Raw genomic sequence first — 16,670 nt, 5'->3', positions numbered from 1 at the left:
AGACGGTTTCACGGGAGAGGCAAGAGAGGCTGGACCTCGACGGATGTTCACTAAATGGAGCAGCCCCCAAAGCAGAAGACTGTTTTGAGGGATCGGTCAGGAAAACAGAAACCACACTAGGTATTTCAACAGAGAGAATTTAATATGAGGAATTAGCTAAACAGGTGTTGGGGAACAGAAAAAGTGACCAGGGAATACTGAGCTCACATAGAGGTGAGTGCTGGGGGGCAAAGAAAAGAGGTTAAGGTCATCACAACGCAGATGCTCGGTTCCAGTACACTGAATCACATGTGCTAGAACTTCTTTACGGCAATCTAGTCCTGGCCATGTTCTGATACAGTGTGGAATTGTGCATCTGACAGAGAGACTAGATTATTCTTTCTTTAAAGGTAGCCTAGTTTGGGGGGATGGTGGTGAGAGGGTAGCTCAGGGAAGACCTGGGGTGCTGTGTTAGTTCCGTATCTTGTTTCTGGGCAGGGTGCACATGGCTACACGTGTGATGAAATTGCACAGAAAGGCACACACACATGCATGCACAAGTAAGTACACACACATCTAGTGAAATCTGAGTGAGATCCAGGGCTTGTATCAATCTTTATTTCCTGGATTTGATAGTGCGCTACAGTTACACAAGGTGTTCCTACTGGAGAAACTGGGTGAAGGATGCATAGCACTTCTCGGTACATTTCTTTTGCAACACAGGTATTTCAAAATTGAAAGTTGAAGCATAATCTGAATGTCTTTATTATTTGTAGAAAGGACCTGTAGATGAAACGGGTTGGGTCATTAAAAATGTCTTATCCCTGCCTATTGTCAACAAGAAGGAAGATATTGTGGGAGTAGCTACATTTTATAATAGAAAAGATGGAAAACCTTTTGATGAGTATGATGAACACATTACTGAGGTAAGTGCAATTATAAATAATGGAGGTAAATGAAATTCATGAAACAATGGAGGCAGCGTCATTATTTGTTACTCTGGAGGGATGTTGTTGAAGGGCAATTAAGGCATGAGTCACACATGGTTGTGGTCAGTATGTGCTCATTGTGTCATTTCCGTTTCCTGACATCTGTAGACTGCAACATTGTCTTCCTGAGATTGAATTCTGGCTTAATCAAAATTCTTTACGATATGAGGAAATCAGGAAGAAGGTTTCTATCTCCTTTCCCCACCCCTTCTATTCCTTGTCATTCTTGCTATCTCCCCCAATCCTCTGAGTTTCAGACTCTGCTTTATTCTACTGTATATTTGAAATTCCTCTCCTCTAATAAAGTATTTATGGGGCATGGTGCATTTTGCAAAGCAAGGGCTTAGCCAGCTTTATTGTCTGGGGCTGATTATCAGTATGTTTTTTTCTTTGATTGAAATAAGAAGCTGGATTGTTGATGGTGGGAAGGAGATTGATTGATAGAAAAGATGCCAATGGTTGCCTCCAAAACAAGTTTTTAATTGTAGAGAATTGAATCACATTTTATCCATTTCAGACTCTCACACAATTTCTTGGATGGTCTCTTTTAAATACTGACACCTATGATAAAATGAATAAGCTAGAAAACAGAAAGGATATAGCTCAGGAAATGCTCATGAGCCAGACCAAAGCCACTCCCGATGAAATCAAGTCCATTCTGGTAAGTGGGGAATTCGGTTCTGTGGACATTTAGTGACATCTGAGCGTAGCTTCTGGAATTTGTTTAACTTCCTAGAGGTCTGACACATGAGGATAGGTTTAGTCCTGGGCTAAGGAGGAGGAGACAAAGAAGGAAGTTTGGGGGAGGACCTGGGTGGCCCAGCAGACACAGAGCCTTATTAAATGTCTCAGCTGCTTGGTTGGAATTGCACTCTGCTTAAAACATTAAAAATTTTTTGGGCGCCTGGGTGGCTCAGTGGTTAGGCCGCTGCCTTCGGCTCAGGTCATGATCTCAGGGTCCTGGGATCGAGTCCCGCATCGGGCTCTCTGCTCAGCAGGGAGCCTGCTTCCTCCTCTCTCTCTCTCTGCCTGCCTCTCTGCCTACTTGTGATTTCTCTCTGTCAAATAAATAAATAAATAAATCTTTAAAAAAAAAAAAAAAAAAAAAAAAACATTAAAAATTTTTTTTAAAAACCCCAAAAACAGTTCATGGATCAGTAGGAGCTAGAGGAGTGGCAGCTAGATTCAAGTGTGTTAGTGAGGAAAAAACATTTCCAGGAAGGGAAATGTACCAGTCAGCTATTACCACATAATGCTGCATAACAAATATGTCAGTGGTATATGACAACAATCACCTATTTCCTCCTCAGGCATTGGTGGGTTGACCAGGCTTCAACTGATTCTTAGTTGGGCTTGGCTCTAAGCTGTGGGTTTGGTTTGCTCTATGCATATATCATTCTTCTTGACCAGCAGCTACCTGAGAAGTGTTCTTCTTATGGTAATGTCAGAAATGTGAGAGAGTAAGCCCAAGTGTGCAAGCTTATATCAAGTCTTCACTCAATATCACATTCACTCAAAGTCTCATTGGCCAAATGTAACCAAGACCAATATCATGGATGATGGGGAAGCAAGTGGATATTTACTAACAATGTCCTAATAACTACCACATGAAGGGAAGATATCACACACCCACTATCTTTATTCCTTTTATTTGCCTAGTTTTTGGAGTGTGTGTAGGTGCAGTTTTCTTGGGTGTTTTTTTTTTTTTTCTTTTTTTCTCTTTTTGGTTTTGCTGAGTGGTTTGAAAGTTGAGAGAAATTTTATTTGACAATTTGAGATGTTAAAAATAAGAAAATCTAGGGAGGATGAAGGGAAATTATTATTAACTCATAGAAAACAAAGGAGAAAAAAGAACTCGTAGAAAAACAAATTTTTCTCTCTTTCTACATTTCTCTCTCTGTCTCTAAGACAGTCACTGTTATATTTTCCTTTTGGGGGAAGAAAGAAATCAATTATATTAGGTTTTTTTTTTTTTTTTTTTTGAAATTCTTCATAATTATACTACAGGTCTTCTTTGTATCCAGAATACATCTTTGCATAGAACTCATTACAGCATATTTTAAATACATTTAAACCAATCTTAAGAGTAGAAGAATCAGATAGAAATTCACTTTATAGGAATCTCACACCCCGATTCCTTTTACATTTTAGAAAATTAAAGAGAAGTTAAATACAGACGTAATTGAAGATTGTGAAGAAAAACAACTTATCACAATTTTGGTAAGTGTTTTACTTCTATCCTTTACACCTTTAAAATAAAATATATTAGGATACATGTTCTCATTTCTCAAGTAAGTGTTGACTTTCCTCTTCTCTGCCATCTTTAAAGGCTGGAAAGAAAAGAGATTTCTTATAAAGAGTGATCTTCTGGTTCTCTGCATTTTTTCCGCCTTGTCTCCTACAGTCCAATCCACAAAGATAATTTAGAATCAGAAACCAGATTTCTGAGATGTCTGGGTGGCTCAGTTGGTTAAGCGGCTGCGTTGGGCTCAGGTCATGACGCTAGGGTCCTGGGATTGAGTCCCACATCAGGCTCCCTTCTCGGTGGAAAGTCTGTTTCTCTCTCTGCCTGCTGCTCCCCCTGCTTGTGTTCTCTCTCTCGCTCTCTCTCTGACAAATAAATAAATAAAAACTAAAAAAAAAAAGAAAAAAGAGGGGCACCTGAGTGGCTCAGTGGGTTAATCCTCTGCCTTCAGCTCAGCTCATGATCTCAGGGTCCTGAGATTGAGCCCCACATCAGGCTCTCTGCTCTGCAGGGAGCCTGCTCCCCTCCCCCCCCGCCCTTACCTATTTGTGATCTCTCTCTCTCTGTCAAATAAATAAATAAAATCTTAAAAAAAAAAAAAAAGAAAGAAAGAAAGAAAAAGAAAAAGGAAAGAAACCAGACTTCCACATAAGGAAACACAGACACAGACTCTAAGGATATCATGGCCTTATTTATGTTAATAGTTTTGGATTGCACTGTAATCACCCCAGAAGACATGACAAAATCACAGTAGAATGTCAGACCCTCTGAGGCACAACTGTCTTCTGCCAGGTCTGGTTTCTTCCTTCTGGAACTTGGAGGAATTCGATTCTTTCCTATGGTTGCCATTGGGCCACCCTTATCATTTCCGGTTGCAATAACTTCTCTTCTTGTCATTAATACTATATTTGATTCTCGGTAGTTTTGCCCTAAACTTCTTTGCCATAGACATTTTTGCTGCAAGCATTTCAGGGCAAGCATTTTTGCTGCATAACTGATTAGTATGTAAGGCAATCTTGCTGTAAAATAAAAAATAATAGTTCTTATATTATGTAAACCTAAAAGAAATTTTAGTGAAAAAAAAAAAGTGTGAAGCCAAAGGAGGAGATAAATCAACAAGAAAATATATATATACATATATACATCTTATATATGCATATAATATATATATACACACATACATATTACTCTGAATGAAAGACTTCAAAGACAAGTGCACAGAATAAAATCAGTTATTTGCACCATGTTGCCATGAATCTACCTATACGTTTAAAATATATTCAAATATTTTTTATTTTGCAGTAAAGTCTCTTTCATTTTGTTATTCATTTTTTGGTGTGTTTCATTACATCCTTTTAAATTAATTTTTAAGTAGGCTCCATGCCTAACGTGGAGCCCAACACGATCCTCATGATCCTGAGATCAAGACCTGAGCTGAGCTCAAGAGTAGGATGCTTACCTGACTAAGGTGCCCCTCATTACATTCTTTTTAATGAATGTCCCTCTCTTATTTTTTGTGATTTTATTTTTTACGGCAAAAATTGCCTTGTAGCTAATTAGTTATGTGGCAAAAATGTTGGCAACAAATGCTTGCCATGAAAATGTAATCATGGTAAGTGGAGATCATAATTTTGGGGAAAACTCTCTGAAATATTTGTTTGAGTTCTTAATTTTTATGCAGTAATGATCTGGGATGAGCCTAGAGTAGATTTTATATTCAAACAGGTGTTTCTTCGTAAAGCTATTGGTTTTTTACCCATTTTATTGCTTCTCCAACATAAGGTCCTTTGTCCTCTAACTGGAGAACTAGCGACCTTCTACAATATCATGGATGCCAATGGCAGTTTTGCTTTCCAAGGAGGACTGAGGTAGCCTGCATCAATGCAGGCATAGGAGGCGAGGCAAGTCCTCCCCCTGCCTTCCTTCCCTCCTCTCCAGGACACATCAGGAGGCTATGCACCTCGCAATTACACCGTAGATCCAGAGAGGACTTCCCAGAGAAGGACCTTGGTCACCCATCCTTAATTCTGTGCTTTTCCTTCAGTCAGTAGTTAGTGAGACACACTCTGCCATCCAGAGTACAAAAGGTAGTATGGTCTGGTCAAGAAGCCACGTTACTTAAGGATAAAATACAGGCAATCACACTGCCCCGCAGGGACGAGTTTCCAGAGCATGAGCACCAAAGGTCCAGGGGAGGCCAAGGGCCTGTTTCTACTTGCGGATGATGGTAGAACACAAGATGGGAGCTGTGGCAAGGAGGCTTGAGGGGAAAGCGGGATTTGTCTGGCAGAGGGTGAAGCCGGGGGTCTGCTCAGGTGCCCAGGGGATCCTTCTGGGAGTAGATGGAGCGAGCCAGCCTTGAAAGGTGCCGTCAGAACTGCTTCAGAGCTTGAGCAGGACATCAGCCACCCCTAACTGCTCTCATCCCAGCTTAGTGGGGAGAAGACTGGCCGTTGGGTGCCCAGAGTTCCTACTTAGCAGACCAACCAAACGCCTTTATTTTTTATCGACCCTCTGTACCACCTATTATAAAACGGCTGTTCTTCAAATTCTATAATTTTTGTACTACCCTACTTTGATTGGTTTGCCTGTTACTGCAAATGGGACCTGGGGGTCATTCTTTTGAGAACCTCCTCCTTGGATTCTTGCTAAAATGCACACTTACACTTTACTGTGACTGAGCCTTTAAAGCATTAAAATCATTTTCACATCCTATCTTCACTCTATAAATTGTAGGGCTGAGATAACCTCCAGCAGGGAGTCTGTGTGGCCTGGGGTACTCCCCACCATACTGCTTTAAGCTTCTCTATTCTGATTTTTAAAAGATGTGCTTGTTGTCTGCCTCTCCCCATGAGAATGCATGTTTCAGGGACAGTGACAGTGTCTGTTTTAGTCACCCATAAAGCCTACAACACAGATAGAAACCGATAAATGTCTATTGAATGAATAAATCATGAATGAATAAGAGGAAAAGAAGAACCTACATGGGCAAGGAACCTGGGAGTGTTAGAAGGTGACAAGAAGGAGTAACGAAGGACATAGGCAGGTTCTATGAGAAACGGAGAAAGGGTTTTTGTGAGCTCAATCTCCACTAATTCTCTGTGAGGCAGGCAGATCAGATTAGCATTGCTTTTCAATGAAGACAGCAAAGACAGTTACTATTGTTGTTCCTGTTTCACAGATGAGAACACTGAGGCTTGTGCAGTCTGGGAGATGTAGCTAAACTAAACCCAGAACTAAAGGCTAGTCTCTTGGTTCCAAACCATTGCTTTGCAGGGCAAAAAAAAAAAATCATGTCTACCTGATGGGACCAGTCTGAGACTAGCTCGGGTGAGAAGGCATCACAGGGCTCTGGGAGACCTGGGGAAGGAGAGAAGGGCGAGGGGGAGAGATCCATCCAGACTGAGGGCTTAAGGGATGAGAAATCATAATTTTGCTTAAAACAGCCATCTACCACTTGGTATTGAAATTTGTATAAAATAGAGCATGAACTATTCCTCCTGGGAAACCATAACTTGCTGAGCGACATGGCCTTAGCACCGTGTGCAGGACTTAGGACTGGCTCAGTAAATACCCACTGGACCAAATTGCTCCTGCGTGCTTCCGGTGGACCCACGTCTCTCTTCCTAGCTTCTTTCTCCCTCCTGGAGCTCTCTCTCCTCCCGTGGGATCGTCTCCTCCCTGCCATCCACCAAACCAGCTGAGTCCACATCCTTCCAGAATATCTTTCCCTCTAACTCCCTCTCCAGCCTGCCTTCAACTCTACCCCCAGCCTTGGGCCTGGGATGTTGTTACACTCTGTGAGTATTCTAAACTCTTACCTTTCAATGATCTATATTAGAAATATTTAAAATATTTCAATGAGCTAAGTTCGTTAAGGGCACGATCCCTATTTTTATTTCCCTGGCCATGTCATTTGCCACGGGCCAAGTCCTCAATCTAACAAGGTGCAGGGTGAATGAGGCATCATTCATCCCACAGACATTTCCCAAGCCCCTCCCTGGCACAGGCCTGTGGACACCAGGAGCTGCAGCAAATAAGACAGGCATGATCCCATGTGGCAGAGCCCACTGTCTGTGAACAGGTAAAGAGCAGATAAGAATGAATGAAGTGATCATTCACTGTTCAACAAGTATTTCTGGAAGAGGAGAAGAGAGAAGTCGAATCCTGAAAACAGACCAGGCAGCTGCAACAAGACCTTTTCTTTAGCATCAGAAAAAGAGAACGGCCACTGGAGATGGATTCAGAATTGAATTCCATCGCTCAGAAAGTTTCTTAATAGAGCCAAGTGTCAGCGTCACCCTCTGGAAACTGGGGACAATGGTGTAGGCTTGTTGGGGAATCACACACGGCCTCTGCATGGGATCAGGTGCACAGAGGCTCGGGGGGCTCCACGTGGTCCCCTTTCATGGTAATTCATGGAGAGCAGGGTGCGGGGGAAGAGGCAGGTAATCCGAAGCAGTCCGCCCTTGTCTCCACAGAAAGAGGACCTGCCGGACCCGCAGGCGGTGGACCTGTACGAGTTCCGTTTCAGCGACTTCCCCATCACAGAGCACGAGCTGATTAAGTGTGGGCTGCGGCTGTTTTTTGAAATCAACGTGGTGGAGAAATTCAAAGTACCCGTCGAGGTCAGATAGCATGTAATTGAAAGTAAGGTGTGATGCCATTGCTGCCCTCACCTGTGTTTCCCGTGGTTCAAAAGATTAACTTCCATTTGGGTTTTCAATGATTATTAACTTTGTAAATATATCAGCTTGAGCCCTGCAAACAGGACCAGCCTATCTTTTTAGATAAGGTGGTCACAGACCTTCTGATCTTTAGAATTCGATTCCAAAGTCTGAACAGAGCTGTCTTGTTTGGGCGGCAGGTTCTGACCAGGTGGATGTACACGGTGAGGAAAGGGTACCGTTCCATCACCTACCACAACTGGCGGCACGGCTTCAATGTGGGGCAGACCATGTTCACTCTGCTCATGGTAGGTACAGAGAGCTGCGAACTGCGGGAAACCTGCACGCTTCCCTCGTGAGCACGATGACAAGCAGCTGTGGTCCATGGTTTTAGATCAGTAGTTTTGGATCCTATAAGCCCCAAACGCCCCTGTAGATGATGCCAGGCAACATGGGTATCTCTGGGCACGTGGTTGGATGAGTACTGTGGCATTCACATACTCATGGCCTTAAAGGAAACAGTCAGGAACCTGCTGGGTTTTGTAATTGCTGGGAATGAGCTGCAGTACCGGAGATGTAAAGCCGATTTGCTCTACAAACTGGGCAGGCCATCTTCGCCTTTGCAGGCTGACCTCAGTGAGCCTGCTCAGAGGTGTATATGTCTAAGTAAATATATATATATATATATATATATATATATATATATATATATATATATACACACACACACATATGTGCGTTTTTAGACAGGAAGACTGAAGAAATACTATACGGATCTTGAAGCCTTTGCCATGCTCGCGGCTGCCTTCTGCCATGACATTGACCACCGAGGCACCAATAATTTGTATCAGATGAAGTAAGTGACGAGTACTGGTGATGTTTGAAGCCGTCTTGGAAGAGAAGAGAACTTGTCTCTTAGCCTGTCAGCTCTTCTCCATCATGTTCAGGAATCTCAGGGTCACATTCTGTTCCTTCAGAGCCTCAGCCCTCATGATAATGTCTGCTCTTTCTCCCTGGATGTTTGCAGCCCGCAGCCCCCGTCCCCTATGGTTTTCATCTCCAGACGTGCCCTGCCTTATTCATAAATGCTGTCACTCCTCCTCTCTTCAAGTGCTTAGTCAGAGTATGGAATTCATATATGAAAGTGCACCAGGCTTGGGCTTACACGCACACACACTTGTGGAGCACCCCCAGCCAGAGGGTGTTCCTTCCTGGGCTCACTCCCCTTCCCTTCCCTGGCTCCTCTGCAGCTCCCAAGCTCTCCTGCAGCTGGCTTGGCACCTTATCCTCTCTGTCAGCCTTCCCCTCTTGCCCCAGCCAAGGGCAACAATGAAGGTGCAGTTTCTCAGCTCAGAAAGATGTGGGCTCACTGGGTTCACAACTGATTTACATTTTGTAAGCCTCAACTTCCTCATTTGAAAAGTAAGGATTGTAACAATGGTACCTAACAGGTAAGATCCTTGTTAAAATTAAATGAGATCATGCATATAAAGCATTCCACTCCTGGTAGCCTCTGGACAGTAAATAAACACTAAGTATTATTATGATGTCACTGACACTCTTCAAAATTCATCAGCAATGCCCGTGGCCAGCTGAGCTCCTTGATCATGGCTTTTAAGCTGCTCTGTCTGACTTAGACACACTGTATCCTCATCTCTGACACACTACCTACCCCTCTCCAGAGGCACCAGGCATTTAGAGAGAAGTCTGGGTCTGTGGGGTCCAACCACTTCCTGGTTGGGGGAGCTTGGGGAAGTCACTTGGTCTATTTGAGATTCTATTTGTGAACCACAGAAGGGGCACGATATCTACCTCTCAAAGACGGTTAGGGGACTCAAATGAAATTACACGTATCTGAAACTACACAGGAGTTGCTCCAAAAAAATCTACTCAGTGAATGAAAAGCACCCCGTGAGTGGTGACGTCAGTCTCACCTTCAGTAACTCCAGCTATGGGGCTTTGTCTTGAAAAGAGGATTGGCTCTGTGGCTTCGGGCAAGGGACGGATTCCCCTCCAGAGATCCCCGTGCACGTGGGCCATTCTGCATTCCTGCAGGCCAGTGTCCTGACAGTGGCTGGGTTCCCTTCCTCTCCTCTGACCACTGGTGTGGTGGCCACCTCAGATCTACTGAGTAGCCAAGGTGTGCTGCCCCGCGCTGAGAACTTGGCACTCATCGCCTCTTTGAATTCTCCTAGCGCTCCTACATGGGGGCTCCTATCACCTCCCTCTTTCACTGAGGAAGAAACAAGCTCAGAAAGGCAAAGTCCATCTTGCCAAATTGGATGTGGCATCTGGCCTCCAGGAAGGATGCAGCCACCTCTGAGGTCTCTGCTTTGGCCTGGCTGGGGTCTGTGTGTGTGCCTCCATCCATCTGCTGGGGGGCATGCTGAATGTCTCCCGCCATTTCTCTCTGTAGACTGGATGGCAGGAATATGAGGCAGTGGAAGGACTGGGACCCATGTTTGGGCTTCCTCACTGCAGGCACCTCAGCATGGGTGTCCTTGGTCCTGGCAGCTCTGCTATGCCACCATGATCAAATACCGCCTTGCTGCATGCTGTCCTTCAATTGTGATGCTCACTGAGGCTCTTCATATTCCTATTGTTCTGGAAGAATTGCTTAGGAGTCCACAGAGCTATGGAGACATGATGTTGGCATGTTCTTGAGAAGGTGGAATGAAACATGATTATTACTCTCACATTGATGGTGACAAATCAGCTCGCCATAGAGGGTGACATGAAGCAGCAGGGATCACAGATGACTCTGCTTCTTGGCTGGACCTTGTGCCCATGGTCTGATTTCTCGTCTCCAGAATGTCTGGCCCCCTTGGTTCTGGTTTTCACCCTCAATTTATTAGCGTTATGGACTACCCTCTGACAATGCCTTAAAAACCTTGCCATTTTCGGGGCACCTGGGTGGCTCAGTGGGTTAAAGCCTCTGCCTTCGGCTCAGGTCATAATTCCAGGGTCCTGGGATCGAGCCCCACTTTGGGCTCTCTGCTCTTCAGGGAGCCTGCTTTCTCCCCTCTCTCTCTGCCTGCCTCTCTGCCTACTTGTGATCTCCGTCTGTCAAATAAAAAAATAAAATCTTAAAAAAAAAAACCCCAAAAAACAAAAACCTTGCCATTTTCAGATTTCTGTCGTTACCTCCAGTTCTCCTACTCTCTTTGGTCCCTTCACTTTTCCAGTCAGTTTGTTTTCTGCTTCACTCATCTCTAAGCTTACTGATTTCTTTATTCCTCTCACCCCTTTCCTTGTTTAGTTTTTTGGCCATCTTGTCTTTCTGCCTCTTTTCTCTCCTCCGTCTTCTCCCTGAAGAAATGCAGTTACTGGGACAAAATATGAGAAATGTTAAAATTTATCTTATCCCCCATCCAACACAGGCCTCTCCTCGACTGCCTTCCTCCTGATGTCCTCGAGTCCATATCTGGCTTTTCCCATAATGGCCCACAGGACACACCATTCCCCTCTTAGATGATTCGGATGGTTGGATGTTCTTTATGATATTGAACTGAAATTCGTCTCCCAATCACATCTGTTTGTCCTGTTCAGGTTTCTCTCTGGAGCTGCTAGAATATGCATAATTTCTGTACCACAGACCATTCCTTCATATAAAAGAGAATTACCACTCCCCCCTCCTCCTTTCCTGGTTGAACACACCCAGCTATTTAAACCATTTCATATATAAAGTCTCCACACACGTCATTTTTTGGGCTATTCTTCTGTGAATCCAATCTAGTGTTTTTATGTCATTCTTTAAATGCAGGTCTTGGGGTTTAACACAGTAATCCAGACAGGATCTGAAGTGTTTTACATTTAATCTTAATTAAATTTCATCTTCTTGATTCTTCATTTCACTCTTAATTGAAATCGCCTTTGCCATTCTCTGTCAGCCAATGGATTCATTTCTTTTCCAGTTTTTTATCATTGAAAAATTAGTCATGGTTTCCATTAATATTCATTCAAGTCACTGGTAAAATTATGCATCAGGACAAGAGCAAGGGCAAAGTTTTGGGGCCCAGGACTGGAAAACTGTTCTCACAGTTGAAGACAGTCAATTAAACCCACTCATTGGGCTCTGCTGCCCAGCTGTGTGAGTGGATACACTCACTGTTCCAGAACCTACTGCAGATATCCCAAGGCGCCCTGTCAACTGCCGTGCTGAAATCCAGACACAGGGGCTCCGTGGCCTTCTGCTCCCACCAACCCTGTCACAAAAGGGTCCATAACATCAACCTGGCCTCATGTATTCCTTCTAAACCTGCTTTGGGATTTCCTAATGATTATTCTGTAAGTGCTTGCAAACTCTGAAATAGTTTAAATTGTTTCAGAGGTAAAGGTCAACCTTCCTGTTCTGTCATCTACAGATTGTGTCATTTTCTGCTTCTTAAATTTTAGGATAAAATTTACTTGTATCCAGTCTTCAATCATCTCCTCCACCACCTCAGAATTCCCTAGGGAATACTGACAGTGGTGTCCCTCCCCACAACAGTCCTCAGATTTCTTCGAGAAGTTGGGATATTACTTGTCTACCTTAAAAGAACCCCTTAGCACTTTCTTACCAACACTGTCCCTGGCTGGAGTCTTAATTTTCAAAAATCATTCTTGATTAGTCCAGGAAAACTGGTAGGTTGGCTAGTCAAGTCACACCATGATCTCCTGCTTGAGTTTCTCTACTTTCGTTATTTTCTCCCTGGTCAGTAGCACAGCTGAACTAGCTATTTTCCATCCTTCAAGCTTACTGTTGGCAGACTTCCAAAATACAGAGAATTATTGATGGATGGTATGATTTAAAAAAAAAATTTTTTTCTCAGTATCCCTTGGAAACTTTTAATGACATCTCTGAAATTTACTTTAAAAATATATCTTGCTAAACTAATTTTCTCTCCAAATATGTATATACATATGTGTGTGTCTGTGTATATATATAAATTAATTCTTTTTCTTTTTACTGAACCATCTGTGAGTTGCAGACATCATGACATTTTACCCCAAAATGTTTCAGCATGCATCTAAGAATAAGGGAGACATTTGCCCATAGACACAAAACATGATGATCATGCTGAGGAAATTTAACATTGGTACACTACTGTTATCCAATATAGAATGTTTATTCAAGTGATTCCAATTTTCCCAATAATGTCCTTCATAGCTTTTTTTTTTTTTCCCTTTTGATTCAGGATCTAATCAAGGATCACGCCTTGTGTTTGGTTGTCCAGTATTTTTAATCTCTTTAATCTGTAATAACTCCTCAACCTTCCTGTATCTTTCTGAATATGGCCATTTTTTAGTCTAGGACGATTCTTGTGCAGGAAAAAGCCCTCAATTTGGATTTTCCCAGTGGTTTCCTGCTTACCAGATTCAGGGTAAACATTTTTGGTGGGATTTCTACATGGATAGTATCCTTCTCAGTCCATCAGGAAGCCCATAGTAGCAATTTGTCCCATTATTTATGAAGTATAGTTAAATTATTTATGGGCAATATCCAGGAGCTCTCTTTAGGTAAAGGTACATTTTCTCTTTTGTATTAATAAATAATCTATGAGGTATTATTCTGAGATTGGGTGTATCTCTAAATGCCCAGAAATCTTTCTTGATTGATGCTTTTAAACCTAAAGGAATTCTTTTCTGACCGGAATTGAGCTTTAATTAATTTTTTTAAATCTCCAGTGCTAACACAGAGGAGGTATTTAAATATGTCCTAAAATTAGGATCAATTATCATATTGTTCAGACGCTGTTCCCTAACTAGAGCATGTGGGTTACCTGACTTGTTAGTGACCTGTTACTATCTCTTCTACTCCCTAAAGTTCTGTTCTTTCTCAAATAAGATGAAACTTCTCTACTAAGGCTGCCACTCCTATCTCTGATTTCTTCCTTTCTTAAAATTATTTATTCATTCTGTATTTCTTATAACAAATTCTTTATACTACCTGTGTAGGCCTTTGACCTCAGCCTCTCAGCCTCTCTCTATCACTTCCTCTCTGTACCTTTTATTTTTGAGGGCTTCCCCTTCTCAAACAGAAAAACTTGAAGGAAGACAGGGCACCCAAGACTGTAGTCCCCACTTATAGAAAGCTGTGACCTAACAGTTAACAAATGGGAAGTTTAACTTAAAATTGCTGTCCCTGTCTTAGAGGAGGAAAAAAAAATGATCACTTTATAATCATTTTTATTTTGGTTCCTGGAAATTCTTTTACTTTTGTCTTAAGATTTCATTGATTTATTTGACAAAGAGAAAGAGAGCATGAGAGGGGGGTGTGGGGCAGAGGGAGAAGCAGACTCCCTGCTGAGAAGGGAGCCCAAAGCAGGGCTCGATCCCAGAACCCTGGGATCATGACCTGAGCTGAAGGCAGATGCTGAACTGACTGAGCCACCCAGGTGCCCCAGTTCCTGGAAATTCTTAGTAAACATTTTCCACTTAATGATCTGTGGGCTTTCAAGAGGTTTGTTCCATGTTCAGGGAGTCGCAGACCAGTGCCATAAGCTCCAGGGAACCTCAAGATTTTAAACTTAAAAATGCAGGGGATGAACCAAACTTCCTAATTTAAATTAATTCAGTCATTTTATGCATTCAACAAATTAGCTTTCTTTTTTTTTTTTTTTTTTTTTTAAAGATTTTATTTATTTATTTGACAGAGAGAGAGATCACAAGTAGGCGGAGAGTCAGGCAGAGAGAGAGAGAGAGAGAGAGAAGCAGGCTCCCGCTGAGCAAAGAGCCCGATGCGGGGCTCGATCCCAGGACACTGAGATCATGACCTGAGCCGAAGGCAGCGGCTTAATCCACTGAGCCACCCAGGCGCCCCAACAAATTAGCTTTCTTAAAGAATTTTTTTTTTAAGAGTGTATTCTCATGTTCTAAATCTAAAAAAATTGGTCCCAATATGTTCCTTTCGATCATTTCACAGGTATTAGAGGAGAGGGAGAAAGAAGAAATGGAAAACGTCCTCAGAGAGTAAAGACTTTATACTGTATGGACTTCCGTGTAATCTCTAAGCTGCTGAACTTATGGCATATCCTCTTCCTCCTAGATCCACGTCTCCATTAGCAAAGCTTCACGGATCTTCCATTTTGGAGAGGCATCACCTGGAGTACAGTAAGACCCTCCTGCAGGATGAGGTACATGAGCCCTTCTCCAGCTCAGAAGCTCTGGATCAAAGCACTAACCCATCAAGAATGCCTAGAAAGAGGATGGCCTTGAGTTATGGCATTTGGCAGCCTAAACCCTTATTGCAGTCAATTGCTAGAAATGCCTATTTTGCAAGAGTTTTGAACAACCAGGCTGGAAGGAGCTGAGATAGAAAAGAGCCATAGAAAGCTACAAAATCTCTGTGGGTCTGTGGAGAAAGAAGAAAAATCTATGGTGGATGTGAGAGGGCCCTGTTCTCCCTAAGGGATATATATATGGAAAGGGGAAAGTAGGCTACATAGCCAATGATTTTCTTATTCACGGAGCATGCCCTGTGAGGCTTTGTCTGTATCGTTGAGGAAGTCAAGATTTGGTAAGGTAAGCATGAAACCACGATACAAAACAGAAACAGACAACTGCGGTCAGAGAGGCACTGGTAATGCTGAGATTCTAGAAGGAGATGCCACATTCAAGAGTGGGTAGGGCATAGGGGAGCAGCGACAGCTTTGTGCAGGAAGCTTGGTCTTGAATTCACTTTGATTTGCACATGTCACGTGTTACTAACATTCCATAGGAGGCTGTCATTCTTCTTTTTATCAATTTTATTTAAGGGGTATATAGACTTGGGGGAAAGTGGATATATATTCTAGTTATACTTAAAAAAAAAAAACCTCTTGAGAAATTCCAAGCGAAAGCTGATTAAAACGAGTCATTATTAGATGGAGGGAAACATTTTGTCGTAACAGAGAACATGTTGGGAATCACATGTGCTCAGTCAGGAGAAATAAGCCCTTTGGCAGGGTAGAGCTTTTCTCAGTTTCTGTAACAATCTTTTATTAAAGGCTCAGGGAAGAAGCATACAGAAATATGCCTAAGCCCAGAGATAACACTAAATTCTCCCAAGTAACGTAAAGCAAGTGGGGAAACTTGTAAGGTAGATTGACCAGGCAGAAAGGTGGAAAAGAAAAAAAAAATAGTTGAGTGTTTTTAATAGCCTGTGATTGATTCCACGCCCAGACAGGGAACCCAGACCCAGTGCATCAGAATTCACAGGGTGGAATTCACACGGAATTCACGAATTCTGCAGAATTCATGCAGGTTGTTAAAAAGTTCCTGGGCTTCATTTTGCACTTCCTGACGGGGTTTTCTGGGATTCTGGCCCAGGAATTTGCATTTTTAGTTTTTTTTTTTTAAGATTTTATTTATTTATTTGAGAGAAAGAGAGAGTGAGAGAGAGCATGTGTGGGCAGGGGTGGGGGAGCCATGGAGGGAAAGGGAGAAGCAGACTCCCCACTGAACAGGGAGCTGGACACCATGCAAGGTTCAATCCCAGGCCCCCCGGGGATCACAACCCGAGCTGAAAGCAGACACTTAACCAACTAAGCCACCTAGGCGTCTCATACATTTTTAATGAGAATGAAAATTCTAGTGTGCAGCCAGAACCTATCCCTGCAATAGGGTTTATAACATAAAAATGATGATATTATCTGTTCTATGGAAAATTAAGAAAAGGAGTGGAATTGAAAGTAATTCAGGAAGACAAGAGTAAATTCCTGTTACTAATTTGTTATGAGTCTTTGTTGGGACAATCTTACATTTTTGAGTAAGAATTTTCCCTACTTTTTATAATCAGTGGTGTCCCTGATTATGTTACACCACAAGCTG

At 42.6% G+C, this 16,670-nt stretch overlaps 1 protein-coding gene across 1 annotated transcript in view; it reads left to right on the top strand.

The window, feature by feature from the left end:
- PDE6C (phosphodiesterase 6C) overlaps nt 1–16,670 on the top strand; it is a 47,586-nt gene that overhangs the window by 17,996 nt on the left and 12,920 nt on the right. Inside the window, exons 9-15 of the mRNA XM_059169420.1 lie at nt 756–905; nt 1,486–1,629; nt 3,120–3,188; nt 7,695–7,841; nt 8,081–8,188; nt 8,627–8,736; nt 14,908–14,995. Of these exons, the coding sequence (XP_059025403.1) occupies nt 756–905; nt 1,486–1,629; nt 3,120–3,188; nt 7,695–7,841; nt 8,081–8,188; nt 8,627–8,736; nt 14,908–14,995 (816 nt within the window). The remainder of the gene's footprint in view (nt 1–755; nt 906–1,485; nt 1,630–3,119; nt 3,189–7,694; nt 7,842–8,080; nt 8,189–8,626; nt 8,737–14,907; nt 14,996–16,670) is intronic.

This window comes from Mustela lutreola, chromosome 4 (genome assembly GCF_030435805.1).
Source record: "Mustela lutreola isolate mMusLut2 chromosome 4, mMusLut2.pri, whole genome shotgun sequence".
Classification (NCBI taxonomy): domain Eukaryota; kingdom Metazoa; phylum Chordata; class Mammalia; order Carnivora; family Mustelidae; genus Mustela; species Mustela lutreola.
This window is presented reverse-complemented; position numbering and strand designations above follow the sequence as displayed.